This window comes from Oncorhynchus mykiss, chromosome 3, assembly GCF_057628025.1.
Source record: "Oncorhynchus mykiss isolate SJ-2025 chromosome 3, ASM5762802v1, whole genome shotgun sequence".
In the NCBI taxonomy this organism is placed as follows: Eukaryota; Metazoa; Chordata; class Actinopteri; order Salmoniformes; family Salmonidae; genus Oncorhynchus; species Oncorhynchus mykiss.
In genome coordinates, this window is record NC_143024.1 from 87,372,467 (window position 1) to 87,392,567 (window position 20,101).

Below are 20,101 nucleotides of genomic sequence, written 5' to 3' on the forward strand. Positions count from 1 at the left end.
AGAGAGAGAGACCAACAAGAGGGGAGAGAGAAACAGACAAAGAGGGAGAGAGATAGAGAGAGAGGGGGAGAGAGAAAGAGAGAGAGAGAGAGAGAGAGAGAGACCAACAAGAGGGGAGAGAGAAACAGACAAAGAGGGAGTGAGATAGAGAGAGAGGGGGAGAGAGAAAGAGAGAGAGAGGGAGAGAGAGATGGAGAGAGAGAGACCAACAAGAGGGGAGAGAGAAACAGACAAAGAGGGAGAGAAATAGAGAGAGAGGGGGAGAGAGAAAGAGAGAGAGAGGGAGAGAGAGAGACCAACAAGAGGGGAGAGAGAAACAGACAAAGAGGGAGAGAGATAGAGAGAGAGGGGGAGAGAGAAAGAGAGAGAGAGGGAGAGAGAGAGAGAGAGAGAGAGAGAGAGACCAACAAGAGGGGAGAGAGAAACAGACAAAGAGGGAGAGAGATAGAGAGAGAGGGGGAGAGAGAAAGAGAGAGAGAGGGAGAGAGAGAGACCAACAAGAGGGGAGAGAGAAACAGACAAAGAGTGAGAGAGATAGAGAGAGAGGGGGAGAGAGAAAGAGAGAGAGAGAGAGAGAGGGAGAGAGAGATGGAGAGAGAGAGAGAGGGGGGGGGGGGAGACAAGCAGGGGCCTCCAGCATGATAAAAGCATCACAATGCATTTGTGTTTGTGCGCCCCGACTTCAAAACAGGAGAGATGGCTGAGCAGCATACCCTCCTCCCCCTTGTAACTATTCCCCAGGTTGTTGCTGTAAATGAGAATGTGTTCTCAGTCAACTTACCTGGTAAAATAAGTGTTAAATCAAATAAAAAGGCATAACCTATCTGCTCCCTGGGGAGAGGGAGATAACCTGGATACACCTTCTGGGTGAGAGCATGCTGTCTTAGACTGTGTGGCAGCTGTCGGCTAAGATAATGTTCAGATATCGGAAAAGTAAGGGGAGAGTCGTGTTGAGAATTCGCTCTCAATTCGTTGAGAGATCCACTTTGCAGACCACTTTGACCACTTTTTCAGACCACTTTGCAGAACTTTGAACAATAACAGATTTGAAGGTAGCTCTTGGTATAATCCATCATATTTGTCTTGGAAGAAGGGTATCTTGTTTTGTTTATTCCTCTCATGTTATGGATGCTTTCCACACTTTTTCATAATGGTGTGAGCAGTGCGTTCATATTCACATGTATGGTATTAGGTATTTTATTAGGACCTCCATTAGCTGTTGCGAAAGCAGCAGCTACTCTTCCCGGGGTCCACACAAAACATGAAACATTACATAATACAGAACATTAATAGACAAGAACGGCTATCAACATGTAATGTGAATCTCTAGGTAAGACGATAAAGAGTTTTACTGATCAAAAACGCTGTCCATTCTGTAAATAGACCAGAGTGAGAAACAGACACATTTTCCATCGTCAACAGTTCTCCTTGTTGACTCTTCTGGACGCCTCAGCCTAGGCATACTCTGTGCCGTGTAGATGACTGAGCTTCTCGAGGCAATATCACCAAGTCACGGAGGTACCTTTAACATTTAATATCCCATTTGGAGTCAGCCTTCAATACCCACTCCACAGGACTGCTCGGGGGAGGAATCCAAATCCAATGTTTTACAGTTCAACACAAAGACTCCCCACACAAAAATGTACTTGGGTTCCTTTCACTATATGAGCTAATATATTTACTGTGAACACTTGGCCATTGAGCATTTTGAGTGAAAATCCTTGTAGACTTATCAGACACGCCTGCTTCTCATGGGGTATTCAGTCAGTCCGGAAAACACTCTCTGGCTGTCTTATATCTCCAGGCCACACAGTGAAGCGGCATCTTTTCCTCAGCTTTCAAATGGAACACATACAAATCATAAAAGATTTCATAAATGTTGAGCGAAGCAATAATATTTTTGTTTCATGTCATATTTTTTTTCATGGCGGTGGGTTATTGTGGATGTTTAATAAGTAATTGTACTTGAGAATGTGAGATAAAAGGGTGCAATCTATGGATGGGTTAAAGAGGCAGAGGACAAATATGGTGTCAGCCAAATGCATCTGGAAAGGTTTTAAAAAGTCTCAACGGTCCTGATGAACTTGAATGTTCTACAGTTCTGAGTTCGTTCATGTGTACTCTATCCTCTCCTTGATGGAGAAATATCTCTGCCTTCCTCATCGTATCATAAGCGAGATCTGCCAAATGTGAGCATCCTCATCATATTCATCACGTTCTTCCCTCTAGCTGCCCCAAAAACATTTCATCATGTCCAATCTGTGGCTTACATAACCATGCAGATGATTCAACAACAACTTGAGATTGCACTGGTGCCAAACACCAGTGTTGGGGTATACCACATGACTGAGGAGAGCGGGCACATTTACACTACAATGCTGTCAGTAGCAATCAGGTCATCTGGATGTGCCGCGCAATGTAAAAAGGCACAGTGCTTATTCTTTCACATTTTTTTTTATCAATGTTTTTATTAATATAGTTACGCTTTCAAACGTATCTGAAGACAGTTCATGATATTACAAGATACAATAATTATCATTCTCTAGACTCTCCAGTCAACTCATTATCAAACAGCAATATGACATTTAAACTTGTAGAATGCCCAGGAAATCCTTTTCGTTTTGCATTAACATGGTCATCATGCTAATTTATGATTTATAGGTTACCTACCCACCACATTTTACCCTAAAAATGTAAATGTGGGTATCCTAACACTTAGGTTCCACTGTAGCCTAAAGTTTGGAAAGGGTATAATAAGGTTGTAAAAACGCATCTTGAATGGGGTCTGAGAGTTAATACTAATGTATTATTGCAGGTGTTGTCTTCCCTATAAACATGTTATGTAGCATGTTGGAGGGCAAACGTACTTATAGGCTACCTTGCATTTGTTTAATATTCCAATCATTTCAAACCCTTTCAAATGAAAACCCTTGTCATAGATCAAACAAATCTGTCAAAAAACGAACCTAAATTAAGGATGAAGTATTAATTGGCTATGATCAATGATTGTATGATGATGACGGGAGTCATCATACACTATTTGTACACATGTACAAACCATGTACTATATATATATATATATATATATATATACATGGTTAAATAGTACATTGTTTGTACATGTGTACAAATAGTGTATGATGTGTTAATAACGAGGCTATATATATATATATAGCTGTCCTATATATATATATATATATATATATATATATATATATATATAATTTCCCTATGGAATTATGCAAAATAGTGCAAATGACTAACCTATCTGCGGTGCGCAATTGTTTTTGGAAGACTACAAGAAATAGGCTATTGTTATCCCTGTCGACAGTAGACTGAAATCTATCCAGGTAGCTTAAAAAGCACGTTTTAGGTCTAAATTTACCAGACAGAAATGCAGCAGACTCTTTCAGATTTTCATGGGCTTGAATTGGATATGTATAGGCTATTGATTTTAGAAAAGGAAAAGCAAATTACTTATGCATCGATACTGGAATCGATGCATAAGTGGACAAATAAAATAGTAATCCTAAACCAGATATGTAAATATTCCCATTATTAATACACTATTCGAATGGTTCTTACCTGATGCGATTAGTTCACAATCCAATGCTACCGCGATTTAGAAAGTCACATTAACCGACCAAACACTCCAGCGACAGCTTTTTTTCCCCACAAATGCAACCTCCGCAGCAATGGTAGTGAACCAAACCTAAAGGGTATCAACACTCAATGAATAAAGTGTCGGACTGGAGCCGCTGTCAGATTGTGGGAGGCATTCGCATTAGTCTACTTCCTGTTACATCACGAATTAGCCTACAGCTCTTCAGGAGAACCCACCAACCCATCACGCAGATGATATAGACCAGGGATGGGAAACTTTGTCAGGGGTGGGGCACACAAAACGTCTGAAATCATCATGGGGGGGGGGGGGGGCGCAGTGGCTCGCGCATATGTATACGCACATCCTTACCCACACATGTAGTCAGAGCCGGACCAAGTCTTTCACGAAATGTTGTTAACCCCATCATGCCAGCAAATGGGGTTAACAAATTGTACCTTGTGTATTTGTCACAGATCCCTCTGGAACTTTCATTGCACACACGTGTCCCCTATTCCCCCTGATTGTATTTGTATGTATGTGCCCTTCGTTCACCATGGTGGGGTCCATTATTGTTACATTGTCCGTTGTTCGTGTGAGTACCTGTGCTGTGTGTTTTGTGGATTGCGCAGATGATTATGGGTCTCCTCCCGTGTGGTAATCATTGTGCACGTGTGTTATTTATTCAAGGTACCCCTCGCTCTTTTGTTTGGGTTTCTGTCTGCAGAGTTTGATCCAATGCATTGGCTGTAAACATTCGTTATGGTTCTAAATGACAGGAACATTCCTGCAATTCGATGTCTTCGCATATGGAAGAAGCTCGCTCTGTCTACGCTTAACAAACCTGTGTTCATCTCATTATTAGACTTGGTTTATTTATCATAAGTAGGTAAACTGACTGACATACAGGTAACTATTTTTTACTTTAGTTTATTTGGTCAATATATTCTTAACTCTTTCTTGAACTGCACTGTTGGTTAAGGGCTTGTAAGTAAGCATTTCACGGTAAAGTCCACACTTGTATTCGAAACATGTGACAAATAAAGTTTGATTTGAACTGTCCAAATCATTTAAACACTTGAGTAAATGAGGGATACAAAGTATGGTGATGTGTCATGTGTAAAAAAAAATACTGGGCAGGCCATACTTTTGGCTACCATGAATATGCCCTCATAGTATGACAATGCCCCCATCCACAGAGCATGAGTTTTCACTGAATGGTTTGATGAGCATGAAAAAGATGTAAACCATATGTCATGGCCGTCTCAGTCACCAGATCTCAACCCAGTTGAACACTAATGGGAGATCCTGGAGTGGTGTCTGAGACACCGTTTTCCACCACCATCAACACAGACGAACAGGGAGGAATGAGCATGGCCGTCTCAGTCACCAGATCTCAACCCAGTTGAACACTAATGGGAGATCCTGGAGCAGCACCAGCGTTTTCCACCAAACGGTATTTCTCGTGGAAGAATAGTGTCACATCTCGAGAACTGTTTTGGACATAGTCTCATTTATAATCTATAGAGGTCATTACATTATAAAAAAAATATGAATGTAGACTATGATTGCAGAGAAATTCCCAACAAACGAATAGGTCATTTGTCAATTTGCAGTCATATATCATTCAAGTGAAGGCCATTATGGAAACGTTAGAACTATCACGATAATACAACACTGCCCCCCTGTGTCTCAGTGATGCACTTATCAGTGGAGTCAATTCCAATAGCCTGCTGTACTTCAATGTGAAAGGGGACTTGGAACAGAATTAACATATGCACAAAATTGCAATGTTGATGACTATGCCGAATTAAATGTAGTCTCCAATGGGTTGCTGATATGTTGTTTTCACCTGGGTAAAAAAAAATACCATGGAAAAAGACATTACTCACATGAAGGGGTAAAATAAACAGATAATGTACAGTAATTGATATAGCTAATGTACAGTAATTGATATAGATAATGTACAGTACTTGAAATAGATAAATGTACAGTACTTGATATAGATAATGTACAGTACTTGATATAGATAATGTACAGTACTTGATATAGATAATGTACAGTACTTGATATAGATAATGTACAGTACTTGATATAGATAATGTACAGTAATTGATATAGATAATGTACAGTGATTGATATAGATAATGCACAGTAATTGATATAGATAATGTACAGTACTTGAAATAGATAAATGTACAGTACTTGATATAGATAATGTACAGTACTTGATATAGATGATGTACAGTACTTGATATAGATAATGTACAGTAATTGATATAGATAATGTACAGTGATTGATATAGATAATGCACAGTAATTGATATAGATAATGTACAGTAATTGATATAGATAATGTACAGTACTTGATATAGATAATGCACAGTAATTGATATAGATCATGTACAGTACTTGATATAGATAATGTACAGTACTTGATATAGATAATGTACAGTACTTGATATAGATAATGTACAGTACTTGATATAGCTAATGTACAGTAATTGATATAGATAATGTACAGTGATTGATATAGATAATGTACAGTACTTGATATAGATAATGTACAGTACTTGATATAGATAATGTACAGCACTTGATATAGATAATGTACAATACTTGATATAGATAATGTACAGTAATTGATAGAGATCATGTACAGTAATTGATATAGATAATGTACAGTAATTGATATAGATAATGCACAGTAATTGATATAGATAATGTACAGTACTTGATATAGATCATGTACAGTAATTGATATAGATAATGTACAGTAATTGATATAGATAATGTACAGTACTTGATATAGATAATGTACAGTAATTGATATAGATAATGTACAGTATTTGATATAGATAATGTACAGTAATTTATATAGATAATGCACAGTAATTGATATAGATAATGTACAGTACTTGATATAGATCATGTACAGTAATTGATGTAGATCATGTACAGTAATTTATAGAGATAATGTACAGTATTTGATACAGATAATGTGCTTTATTGAATGATATTACATGTACAGTGCTTTTGGGATAATGAATGTTCATCATTTGTCAATAAAACAACTTGTCTGGTGTCCTCAGGAAGAAAGAAAAATACAATTATAGACTGGTATTTGGTATGTGACAGTAAAAAAAATGTATACAATTGTGATATTACTAAAAACATCTTCTTACAAAGTGTTAAAAGGTTACAATGAGCAATACAACATCACACAATAGGCCAAAACAAGCCTTTGATACAATTGCTGCAAGACTACAAGGACATACCAAAGTCAAATAAGAATGATATAAATAAAGACTCATTCAAAAGTAGTGTATGTAGGAAGGGTTTAAAAGGAAGTAGGAAGGGTTTAATATTAATAGGAAGTAGGAAGGGTTTAATAGGAAGTAGGAAGGGTTTAATAGGAAGTAGGAAGGGTTTAAAAGGAAGTAGGAAGGGTTTAATAGGAAGTAGGAAGGGTTTAATAGGAAGTAGGAAGGGTTTAAAAGGAAGTAGGAAGGGTTTAATATTAATAGGAAGTAGGAAGGGTTTAATAGGAAGTAGGAAGGGTTTAATAGGAAGTAGGAAGGGTTTAATAGGAAGTAGGAAGGGTTTAATATTAATAGGAAGTAGGAAGGGTTTAATAGGAAGTGGGAAGGGTTTAATAGGAAGTAGGAAGGGTTTAATATTAATAGGAAGTAGGAAGGGTTTAATAGGAAGTAGGAAGTGTTTAATATTAATAGGAAGTAGGAAGGGTTTAATAGGAAGTAGGAAGGGTTTAATAGGAAGTAGGAAGTGTTTAATAGGAGGTAGGAAGGGTTTAATAGGAAGTAGGAAGGGTTTAATAGGAAGTAGGAAGGGTTTAATATTAATAGGAAGTAGGAAGTGTTTAATAGGAAGTAGGAAGGGTTTAATAGGAAGTAGGAAGGGTTTAATAGGAAGTAGGAAGGGTTTAATATTAGTAGGAAGGGTTTAATATTAGTAAGAAGGGTTTAATAGGAAGTAGGAAGGGTTTAATAGGAAGTAGAAAGGGTTTAATAGGAAGTAGGACGTGTTTAATAGGAGGTAGGAAGGGTTTAATAGGAAGTAGGAAGGGTTTAATAGGAAGTAGGAAGGGTTTAATAGGAAGTAGGAAGGGTTTAATATTAATAGGAAGTAGGAAGTGTTTAATAGGAAGTAGGAAGGGTTTAATAGGAAGTAGGAAGGGTTTAACATTAATAGGAAGGGTTTAATATTAGTAAGAAGGGTTTAATAGGAAGTAGGAAGGGTTTAATAGGAAGTAGAAAGGGTTTAATAGGAAGTAGGAAGGGTTTAATAGGAAGTAGGAAGTGTTTAATAGGAAGTAGGAAGGGTTTAATAGGAAGTAGGAAGGGTATAATATGAAGCCTTAATTTAGACAGATCGAAACAAGATGTTGCTGTTCTTCTTCTTTATACGAATGACCCTCCCTTTGTGATGGTGATCTGAAAATGAAACAGCACAAATTAGTTATGTTTAAACACTTCTCCAGGGCACTAGTCTAAAAATGAACATTGAACTCAATTCATATCTTAACTGTTAATTTACAAAAACACTGTTAATTCAATTTATTTGTTTCAATTTTTTTTTTTAATTAAAGACATACGGGTGGAACAAGTGCAGTACGGACACACCTGTTTCAAATAATACAACTAATTATAGTCTTCAGTCTGGATATTGATCATTTGAATCAGGTGCGTTAATGCTGGGGATGGAACAAAAGCCTGCAACCCCAGGTAGCTCTATAGGGCTGGTGTTGGAGATAACAGATAACTTGGATCTTACCTGGCTTCATACACATCTTCATGCAGTGTCTCTTGTGGACAAAGTTGTTCTTGTTGCCCCCGCAGCCATTGTAGCGCAACGACTGACATCTCTTTGTCTTGGGGTTGTACACGTATCTCCTCTCAGTTCTCTCCTCTCCATCACATGTTGTGCCCTTGTCAATGGGACTGAGACACAAGTCCGGAGGATTGAAGTCTGAAAGAAATGCACAGAAGCAATTGTAAGATGAAATGACGTGCTAATAGCACAAGTCATGGTGTAAAACAATGACTCCATCATACCAAAGACACATTTTCTAAGTATGTAAGTATCTAGGCTACATCTGCAGTTTAGTTCTGATAGAACATACTTCTCTAAAAGCCTGATGTGAAGTTCATGGAAGTCTACTGTTAAAGTGACTAGTAGAACCTAGTGCTACTACTATTACCTTGTACCATAACAAAGGAAACTTAATTTTCACCACCTCAATACCACCTCAAGCGTCAAACTGCGGAGAATAAAAAGTAACTATATGTCAGCCTTTGGTTGAGGGAGTGCTGAAGATCTCCTATATCACTTGACTGGAATGACAACCACGTGTACAGAGACTCTCCTGCACTGGATTCACTGACATGGGTGGAATTCTGTAGCATGAATCACAACTACTTGTCCGTGACTGAGTGATGGCCAAAGACTCCCTGATCCCCAATGTACTGTGATGTGACCTCTGTACCAGACACGGGTGTTTCTGAGCACTAACTAACTCTCTCCCCATACCTTGTACACTCCCATTTTAATAGCAGTGAATCAATGTCACATGGAAGGAGGAGAAGGGAGGAGATATTGTGGGCACTATGCTGCCTTTATACATTGTAGGTTGTTTACCAGCAGCTAAACTATTTCTGAGATGGTGCATGTAAAATGACTGTCTCTCTCTTAACTAGCTATTGTAGTTGCCGTAGTACACATGACAAACGACTGCTTTCCTGAATTCCTGTGCTTCCTGTGGCCTGGTGTTTGTGATAGTTCTACTGCCCATGTGCAAAGCGCCTCACAGTATTAGTAGTTGTGATACTGTAGTTAACTTAAAGGGAGTGACATCACACCACCACGAGGGGCTGCCAAGAGACTGGAGCAATACAGTAGTGTTCCCAGCATTGACAGATCCACAGGGGTACAGGGTTTGTTGAATAAATAAAGATGATACAAACATGAACTCAAAATACATAAACATTGTTGTCTTACCAGTTACTTTGAGAGACTGCACACTAGGCTGGCTATGGGGTTCTGGGACGGTGACCTCCAATTTAGGGGCCACATCCAATTTAAGGGCCACAGTGGGGTTTTCTGCAATGAAACCAAAGCATGGTTAGAGTTTAATTTCATAATATGTTACTGCATTTAATAGAAATGTACTATAATACAAGCAGTGTACTACTCTGTTGTTAAAACCTGTTTACCAAGGAAGTAGCATTATAATATTAACATACAGCATAGAGAAGTTGTTACCCTTATGGACTCAGTTTAGATGAAGATAACAATTATTTTGAGCCCAAGGAAGATGGATTAAGGATTCTGATACACAATGACAATGTAATTATTTTGGAGTTATCATCCATTTTTTTTCTTACATTGTTAGGTCACTGTAGAAAAATATATTGGTAATTTTTGGGGGACAAAATGCAGTCAATGAATGTAAACAAATTCAAAATCAGGCCTATGTCTAAAATAATTGAATATGCTCATAAAAACAACAACAAAAAAGATCATTTTCAAGTAGTGCAATATTCACAACATCCACTGCAGCAAAAACGTTTGGGCTTTCAAAGAGGTAGAACTATCTTAGAACACACAGCAAACTATTAAGGCATCAGAGAAGTAATACTGTATACACCCCTAGCACATTTACATGTTAGTCATTAAGCAGACTCTCTTATCCAGAGTGACTTAGGAATTAATGTGTTCATCTTAAGATAGCTAGGTGAGACAAGCTAGCTATAGAAAGTCATAGAATGTACATTTTTCCTCAATAAAGTAGCTTCCAGCAAAGTCAGTGCTAGTAAGAAAAGGCCTATGGTTGGTTGGTCTCTTTTGGACTACCTGGGTTCTGGCATCTAGCCTGGCACTCTTTCATACTCTTGAAGTTGTTGGCATTGCCGAAGCAGCCTCCATAGTAGAAGTGCTTGCACTCCTGGCTCTGGTTGTCAAATAAGTAGCGAGTTACCAGACCTCGACATGGCCCAGGAGCCTCCTCCAGGTGACAGGGACTCTTGTCAACTAGAAACAGATGGAGAAAGAGGGAAGAGAGAGAGAGATAACATTATTGAGATAATGAAAAGGGGAGAACATTATTGAGCCTCCTCCATGTGACAGGGACTCTTGTCAACTAGAGACAGATGGAGGGACAGAGAGAAGGCAGAGAGAGAGAGATAACATTATTGAGATACTGAAAAGAGGAGAAATGAGTACCAGCTACTGAGTCATTTGAAGAGATGACAACAGGAAATGTTGAAAAAAGTACAGTATGGGAGATAGGCTTCCTGTTCCCCTAAGTCAAATACAATCTACACTACACTGCAATCTACCCTTGGACCAGTAAATTGACTTCCAGGCAAACTGTGAATAATAGAGAAAGAGGTGGCACTAACACTCTGGAGAGCTAGAGACACTGACAGAAAATATGATGAGAGGGGGAGGAGGTGGAAAGAGAGAGAACACACACTCAGGCATGGAGGAAGATAGAAGGTCGGCTGCTGACACAGTTAGTTATGAATGGATAGGGAGTTTGAGAACAGACACCTCACAAGTCCTCGACTGGCAGCTTCATTAAATAGTACCCGCAAAACACCAGTCTCAACATCAACAGTGAAGATGCTGGCCTTCTAGGCAGAGTTGCAAAGAAAAAGCTATATCTCAGACCTGCCAATAAAAATAAAAGATTAAGATGGGCAAAAGAATACAGACACGGGACAGAGGAACTCGCCTCTTCACTGACGTTGAGACTGGTGTAGACGTCATCTAGGGGGTGATTGATTTGATGTCGCCCCATCTATAGGACACATGACAAGTCCTCGACTGGCAGCTTCATTAAATAGTACCCGCAAAACACCAGTCTCAACGTCAACAGTGAAGATGCTGGCCTTCTAGACAGAGTTGCAAAGAAAAAGCTATATCTCAGACCTGCCAATAAAAATAAAAGATTAAGATGGGCAAAAGAATACAGACACGGGACAGAGGAACTCGCCTCTTCACTGACGTTGAGACTGGTGTAGACGTCATCTAGGGGGTGATTGATTTGATGTCGCCCCATCTATAGGACACATGACTTGACCAGTGCCAAGCCCCAGTAGATAAAAGTAACTTCAAATCCTGACACTTCATGGCTATGATATTGCTTTTTTTTCTCCTCTCGAAGTAATATAAATATTTCCGTCAAGTGGCTGTCCATTATCGGGCGAGACATCCCAAAAATGAAGAGGTCATGAATATATAGGTGCTGTAATTAAAGCTGTACTAATACCTCAGCCTCTCTGAGTTCTAGAAGAGACTGAGACAAACTAATAACTGTCATCCTCAAATATGTTGTGAATAATTATATATTGTATCCTACTATTTATCCCTTTGTCACCAAATATCAAGTCCTTTTTCATTTCTAAACACTACTTTTACCAGACTGTGTTAAAGCATGTCAGAGAGAATGACTTGACTTTAACAGCAACACTACCTGAAAGCAGAGACTTTTTTCCTTTGTGTTTGTGTGACCCAGCCCGTTGAATAATTCAAACCAGTGATTCAACTGAAAGGCATCTAAGTTGGAAAAAGCTATCAGTGTTATGGTGGTGAATTACTGGTGACCAATCAGAATAATATGTCCCTCTGTCTCTCAAGGTTATGGCTGCTGCCCAACTTGACATACTGGAATTTTCCAGGTGAAAGGAGTTGTCCAATACACTACGGCCCTGTTCTAATACTCATATATACAGTGGGGCAAAAAAGTATTTAGTCAGCCACCAATTGTGTAAGTTCTCCCACTTAAAAATATGAGAGAGGCCTGTAATTTTCATCATAGGTACACTTCAACTATGACAGACAAAATGAGAAAAGAAAATCCAGAAAATAACATTGTAGGATTTTTAATAAATTTATTTGCAAATTATGGTGGAAAATAAGAATTTGATCAATAACAAAAGCTTATCTCAATACTTTGTTATATACCCTTTGTTGGCAATGACAGAGGTCAAACGTTTTCTGTAAGTCTTCACAAGGTTTTCACACACTGTTGCTGGTATTTTGGCCCATTCCTCCATGCAGATCTCCTCTAGAGCAATTATGTTTTGGGGCTGTTGCTGGGCAACACAGACTTTCAACTCCCTCCAAAGATTTTCTATGGGGTTGAGATCTGGAGACTTGCTAGGCCACTCCAGGACCTTGAAATGCTTCTTACGAAGCCACTCCTTCGTTGCCCGGGCGGTGTGTTTGGGATCATTGTCATGCTGAAAGACCCAGCCACGTTTCATCTTCAATGCCCTTGCTGATGGAAGGAGGTTTTCACTCAAAATATCACGATACATGGCCCCATTCATTCTTTCCTTTCCACGGATCAGTCGTCCTGGTCCCTTTGCAGAAAAACAGCCCCAAAGCATAATGTTTCCACCCCCATACTTCACAGTAGGTATGGTGTTCTTTGGATGCAACTCAGCATTCTTTGTCCTCCAAACACAACGAGTTGAGTTTTTACCAAAAAGTTATATTTTGGTTTCATCTGACCATATGACATTCTCCCAATCTTCTTCTGGATCATCCAAATGCTCTCTAGCAAACTTCAGATGGGCCTGGACATGTACTGGCTTAAGCAGGGGGACACGTCTGGCACCGCAGGATTTGAGTCCCTGGCGGCATAGTGTGTTACTGATGGTAGGCTTTGTTACTTTGGTCCCAGCTCTCTGCAGGTCATTCACTAGAACCGTGTGGTTCTGGGATTTTTGCTCACCTTGTGATCATTTTGACCCCACGGGGTGAGATCTTGCGTGGAGCCCCAGATCGAGGGAGATTATCAGTGGTCTTGTATGTCTTCCATTTCCTAATAATTGCTCCCACAGTTGATTTCTTCAAACCAAGCTGCTTACCTATTGCAGATTCAGTCTTCCCAGCCTGGTGCAGGTCTACAATTTTGTTTCTGGTGTCCTTTGACAGCTCTTTGGTCTTGGCCATAGTGGAGTTTGGAATGTGACTGTTTGAGGTTGTGGACAGATGTCTTTTATACTGATAACAAGTTCAAACAGGTGCTATCAATACAGGTAACGAGTGGAGGACAGAGGAACCTCTCAAAGAAGAAGTTACAGGTCCGTGAGAGCCAGAAATCTTGCATGTTTGTAGGTGACCAAATACTTATTTTCCACCATTTTCCACCATAATTTGCAAATAAATTCATTAAAAATCCTACAATGTGATTTTCTGGATTTTTTTTCTCATTTTGTCTGTCATAGTTGAAGTGTACCTATGATGAAAATTACAGGCCTCTCTCATCTTTTTAAGTGGGAGAACTTGCACAATTGGTGGTTGAGTAAATACTTTTTTGCCCCACTGTATATATATATATATATATATATATATATATATATATATATATATATATATATATATATAAGTATGTGGAATTATTAGTGGATTTGGATACACCCATTGCTGACAGGTGTATAAAATCGAGCACACAGCCGTGCAATCTTCATAGACAAACATTGTCAGTAGAATGGCCTTACTGAAGAGCTCAGTGACTTTCAATGTGGCACCGTCTTAGAACAAGTCAGTTAATCTGCCCTGCTAGAGCTGCCCATGTCAATTTGTAAGCTCTGTTATTGTGAAGTGGAAACATCTAGGAGCAACAAAGGCTCAGCCGCGAAGTGGTAGGCCACTTAAAAATCGTCTGTCCTCGATTGCACGCCCAATTTTTCAGTTTTTGATTTGTAAAAAAAGTTTGAAATATCCAATAACTGTCGTTCCACTTCATGATTGTGTCCCACATGTTGTTGATTCTTCACAAAAAAATACAGTTTTATATCTTTATGTTTGAAGCCTGAAATGTGGCAAAAGGTCGCAAAGTTCAAGGGGGCCGAATACTTTCGCAAGGCACTGTATATATATATACATTACACACATATATATATATATATATATATATATATATATATATATATACACACATATATATATATATATATATATATAAAATCAGAGGAAGCTGGTGGGAGGAGCTGGAGGACGACGGGCTCATTGTACTGTCTGGAATGTAATTAATGGAACGGAGTCAAACGTCAAGGTCTACTGACTTGAGTCACAAAGGACAATACATCCTTCCCTCCTCCTATCCTTGAAGTAACTATTGATCTGGCATGACATAGATGATGAAAGCAATGCGGTGGAAATCTTGCTTACGACAATCCAGTCATGACAGATCCATGAGGGAGGGAGGGAGGCATTTCAATACTATTCCAATTGTACCATTGTATTCTGTTACAGAAGCATTAAAAACGAATGGCCACTAGATGGAGCCATTCATACTCTAATGTATCCCACAACAAGGCCTCAGCTTCATCAGGACTGACTGATAGAGAGGTTATCCTTTAAAAGAGGAATTAAGAGTTTTACAAGCTAGAAATAAAACAGGGTTAAGCCTTGACACTGACACCATCTGACGCGTTGACACTCCCATACTCACATTGACTAAGGATGTCCCCTTGTCTGAAGAGGACTCTCTGAGACTGTATCTCTGATGGTATGACATAATACTGTGTTGTAGTGTTGGAGGTGTTACCTGAGACTAGTCCTGTATCTCTGATGGTGTGACATTATACTGTGTTGTAGTGTTGGAGGTGTTACCTGAGACTAGTCCTGTATCTCTGATGGTATGACATAATACTGTGTTGTAGTGTTGGAGGTGTTACCTGAGACTAGTCCTGTATCTCTGATGGTGTGACATTATACTGTGTTGTAGTGTTGGAGGTGTTACCTGAGACTAGTCCTGTATCTCTGATGGTGTGACATTATACTGTGTTGTAGTGTTGGCAATGTAAAAATGGTTACGGGTCGTTTATAGTTGACAGTCTATGTTTTGACGAGCTTCCCACACAACACGTCTATAGTGATTAGGGGCCTGAACTGGTAGAGCTGAGTAAGTGTACGTTGGAATTTCCAGGCGCAAGTGAAATAATGGGAGCTCTGCACTACAGCTGTGATCTACACAGGGCTCCCCCATTATTCTAAACGCTCATTGTTCAGCCTGTTTGTGTGATAGGGTGTTAAAGGTGGGGGCACTAGAGTGGAAGGAGGACAGGGACCTCTGTGACATATAATGCCCTGACACAGTAGGGGTAATGAGATATGGTCCTCTGTAGCCACGGAGCTCGCAGCCAACAAAATGAGCCGTGGGCTTCGCAAAGTAATTCCATTATTCTTTGTCCTCTTTGGCAGTTTAAGATGACAACAATGCCTTGCCACAAGCTTGGAACAGTGTGTGACTTTATGACTAAGGCCTTGAGCCTACTTAATGAAGTGAGTTTTACCCATAAAACGCAATGAACACCTGGAGAAGTGTTGTATAAATCCATTATCATCATCATTATCATCATCATTATCCATTGTCTGAATTTACAGAAATTGGTGGAGAGCAGACAGATTGATTAGGTAAAAGGTAAATGAATTGTCATTACTGAAATGGTGTTCCTATTAGTTTAACATTTTCCTTTTAAGACTTTGAGAGAGAAATATGTTCCTTGAGAATTTCTGCGAAGAAGCCATTATGACATCAGTCTTCATATTATTTCCATTCAGTACATGCAGGTATTGAGAGAGTAAAATAAATGTAACATTGTGACAACATGACAATATCTGAGGTGTTTCATGTGTCCTTGACTGTTGACTCCTACATAGACTTCCTTTTCTTAGCTTGTTATTTTTCTTCTTCTCACGTGAGGTTTGGTAGCAATAGAAACACATTGTGACATTGTCTCTTGACATAATTGTGACTACTTCATTTCAGTGGAACAGGATGGCAAGATGGCGCTGATAGAGATACCAGCTTCAGTTCTAGCCCTTAGGAAACTGTGCAGTATTTCGTTTTTTTCTGTATTATTTATTATGTTGTTAGCCCAGAAAACCTTAAGTGTTATTACATGCAACCGGGAAGAATTATTGGATATCAGAGAGACGTCAACTTACCAGCACAACCAGCACTACGACCAGGAATAAAACTTTCCCAAAGCAGATCCTTTATCTGCACCTCCCAGGGCATTTAAACAGATTCCAGAGGCCGACACAAAACAACGCCACAGGAAGAGAGGGTGCCGGAGTGGTCTTCTATTGGGGCTTCGGAGGCGAGCACACAACCCACCACTCCCGAGTATATTACTCGCTAATGTCCAGTCCCTAGATAACAACGTTGATGAAATCTGGCCAAGAGTTGCTTTCCAAAGAGATATCCGGGATTGTAACATACTCTGTTTTACGGAAACATGGCTAGCTGGAGACATGCTGTCTGAGTCCATACAGCCAACGGGATTTTCAGTGCATCGCGCTGGAATAAACATAATAACAATAACAATAATCTCCAGTAAGAAGAAGGACGGGGGTGTATGTTTTATGATTTGATTCATAGTGTAATTGTAACAACATACAGGAACTCGTCATTTTGTTTGCCTGACTAGAATTCCTCACAATCAAATGCCGACCGTATTATCTCCCAAGAGAACTCTCCTCGGTTATCATCACAGCCGTGTGTATCCCCCCGCAAGCGGATACCAAGACGGCCGTCAAGGAACTTCACTGGACTTTATGCAAACTGGTAACCATATATCCTGAGGATGCATTTATTTTATCTGGGGATTTTAACAAAGCTAATTTGAGAACAAGGCTAACTAAATTCTATCAGCATATCGATTTCTGTACACAAACGAGTAACATGCTCAAACATTGCTACTCAAACTTCAGCGATGAATACAAGGCCCTCCCCCGCCCTCCTTTTGGCAAATCTGACCATGACTCCATCTTGTTGCTCCCCTTCTATAGGCATTAACTTATTTGATATAGGGGGCGCTCTTTTAATTTTTGGATAAAAAAACGTTCCCGTTTTAAACAAGATATTTTGTCACGAAAAGATGCTTGACTATGCATATAATTGACCGCTTTGGAAAGAAAACACTCTGACGTTTCCAAATCTGCAAAGATATTATCTGTGAGTGCCACAGAACTGATGCTACAGGCGAAACCAAGATGAAATTTCAAACAGGAAGTGCCCCAGATTTTGAAGGCGCTGTGTTTCATCGAGTCCTTATATGCCTGTGTATGGGTCACGAATGAGCTTAGACTTTCTGTCGTTTCCCCATAGTGTCGACAGCATTGTGACGTATTTGTAGGCATATCATTGGAAGATTTACCATTTTACACTACATATACCAGGTGGTCGCTTGGTGTCCTCCGTCGCAATTATTGCGTAATCTCTAGCTGCGTGTATTTTTCTGTTTGCTTCCGAGGAGAAACCCAACTGCCACAAATGATTTATCATCGAATAGATATGTGAAAACACCTTGAGGATTGATTCTAAACAACATTTGCCATGTTTCTGTCGATATTATGGAGTTAATTTGGAAAAAGTTCGGCATTGTAATGACTGAATTTTCAGGGTTTTTTCTTAGCCAAACGTGATGAACAAAACGTAGCATTTTCTCCGCCTTATCTCAGTTCACTGGTCACGATGGCAACACCCACCCGTAACACGCGCTCCAGCAGGTGTATCTCACTGATCATCCCTAAAGCCAACACCTCATTTGGCCGCCTTTCGTTCCAGTTCTCTGCTGCCTGTGACTGGAACAAATTGCAAAAATCGCTGAAGTTGGAGACTTTTATCTCCCTCACCAACTTCAAACATCTGCTATCTGAGCAGCTAACCGATCGCTGCAGCTGTACATAGTCTATTGGTAAATAGCCCACCCATTTTTACCTACCTCATCCCCATACTGTTTTTATTTATTTTATTTTCTGCTCTTTTGCACACCAATATCTCTACCTGTACATGACCATCTGATCATTTATCACTCCAGTGTTAATCTGCAAAATTGTAATTATTCGCCTACCTCCTCATGCCTTTTGCACACAATGTATATAGACTCCCCTTTTTTTTCTACTGTGTTATTGACTTGTTAATTATTTACTCCATGTGTAACTCTGTGTTGTCTGTTCACACTGCTATGCTTTATCTTGTCCAGGTCGCAGTTGCAAATGAAAACTTGTTCTCAACTAGCCTACCTGGTTAAATAAAGGTGAAATAAATAAAAAAATAAAAAACTTAAATAACACCCACGGTTTAGGTAACACTCAAAATGCAAAATCAAATCAAATGTTTTTGGTCACATACACATGGTTAGCAGATGTTAATGCGAGCGTAGCGAAATGCTTGTGTTTCTAGTTCACATATTATTATTATCAGCCCAATCATTTCACACGTACCACATAATATTATTATCAGCCCAATAGTCTCTACAACGAGAATGAGCCTGGATGTCTTTTTCACATAGCCAATCAGCCAACAGCGCCATTGTCCCAGGCTTGACAATAGATTTGGCTGATAGTTTGACAGAGAAACATGCAAACTTTCTCAGAACGGCACTGGGAATGTGTTTGGGAGTGAGAGTTTGGTCTGACAGTCTAACGACAGCATTCCACACAAAACCATTAAGCGCCAAAAGTATACTGCTGACTTGAACGTATGATAGAACACTGGAAACTCCCTGCTGTTCTACTATAAAACCTGCCAAACCAACTACGTCGATGATGTCATCGTGTTTACTGACTCAAAAACAGTGAGTAAGTTTACATGCACAATACTAATTCCATATTAAACTGATTATGGCAGAAGGCCGAGTATGATATTAAACTGATTATGGCAGAAGGCCGAGTATGATATTAAACTGATTATGGCAGAAGGCCGAGTATGATATTAAACTGATTATGGCAGAAGGCCGAGTATGATATTAAACTGATTATGGCAGAAGGCCGAGTATGATATTAAACTGATTATGGCAGAAGGCCGAGTATGATATTAAACTGATTATGGCAGAAGGCCGAGTATGATATTAAACTGATTATGGCAGAAGGCCGAGTATGATATTAAACTGATTATGGCAGAAGGCCGAGTCTGGCATTAAACTGATTATGGCAGAAGGCCGAGTATGATATTAAACTGATTATGGCAGAAGGCCGAGTATGATATTAAACTGATTATGGCAGAAGGCCGAGTCTGGCATTAGTCACGTAAACACTTTACTCTGCTTATCTTAAAATCGGCCTCAGGTCAAAATCCAAGAAAGCATAAGCCGATTAAAACACCTGGTTTTCTGAGGATTGTTTGAATTACTCCAGGGGTGTATTTGATCTGTGCATGTGCCAGGACCTCTTATGTGTGAGTGAAGTGTGTTTGGATTTTTTTTTACTATGCATCTTAGAAATACAATAAAATAGTTTTCGCAAAAACAACATGGTAGAACTTTTATTTTGATTGCTGATTTTCTGCATTTATCAGCGTGCCATCTGATCTCAGATGAGTCCATGGAAACAGGCTTATTAGGGAAATCGCTCTTCTTGCAAAGCATGTAATCGTTTTAATGAAACTATTATATTAACCTGACTATCAACAATAATCACATTATTGTATGCATGCAACCGTACTCGGTGTCTAAT

At 39.4% G+C, this 20,101-nt stretch overlaps 2 protein-coding genes across 5 annotated transcripts in view; both read right to left on the reverse strand.

Moving 5' to 3' along the window:
* The window catches only part of LOC110520594 (calcitonin gene-related peptide type 1 receptor), a 45,352-nt gene extending 41,506 nt beyond the window's left edge, over positions 1-3,846 (reverse strand). Inside the window, exon 1 of one of the 3 annotated variants that reach the window (XM_036975219.2) lies at positions 3,586-3,846. The gene's annotated coding sequence lies outside the window, so the exon portion shown is untranslated. The remainder of the gene's footprint in view (positions 1-3,585) is intronic. The other 2 variants (XM_036975220.2, XM_036975221.2) reach the window with 2 other exon arrangements.
* A 2,741-nt stretch (positions 3,847-6,587) lies between these two features.
* The window catches only part of LOC110520593 (tissue factor pathway inhibitor), a 48,299-nt gene continuing 34,785 nt past the window's right edge, over positions 6,588-20,101 (reverse strand). For both annotated transcript variants that reach the window (XM_021597988.3, XM_036975222.2), the window contains exons 3-6: positions 10,475-10,651; positions 9,620-9,721; positions 8,396-8,590; positions 6,588-8,055 (exon numbers count right to left, since the gene is read on the reverse strand). In XM_021597988.3, the coding sequence (XP_021453663.2) occupies positions 7,985-8,055; positions 8,396-8,590; positions 9,620-9,721; positions 10,475-10,651 (545 nt within the window). In that variant the 3' untranslated portion in view covers positions 6,588-7,984. The remainder of the gene's footprint in view (positions 8,056-8,395; positions 8,591-9,619; positions 9,722-10,474; positions 10,652-20,101) is intronic.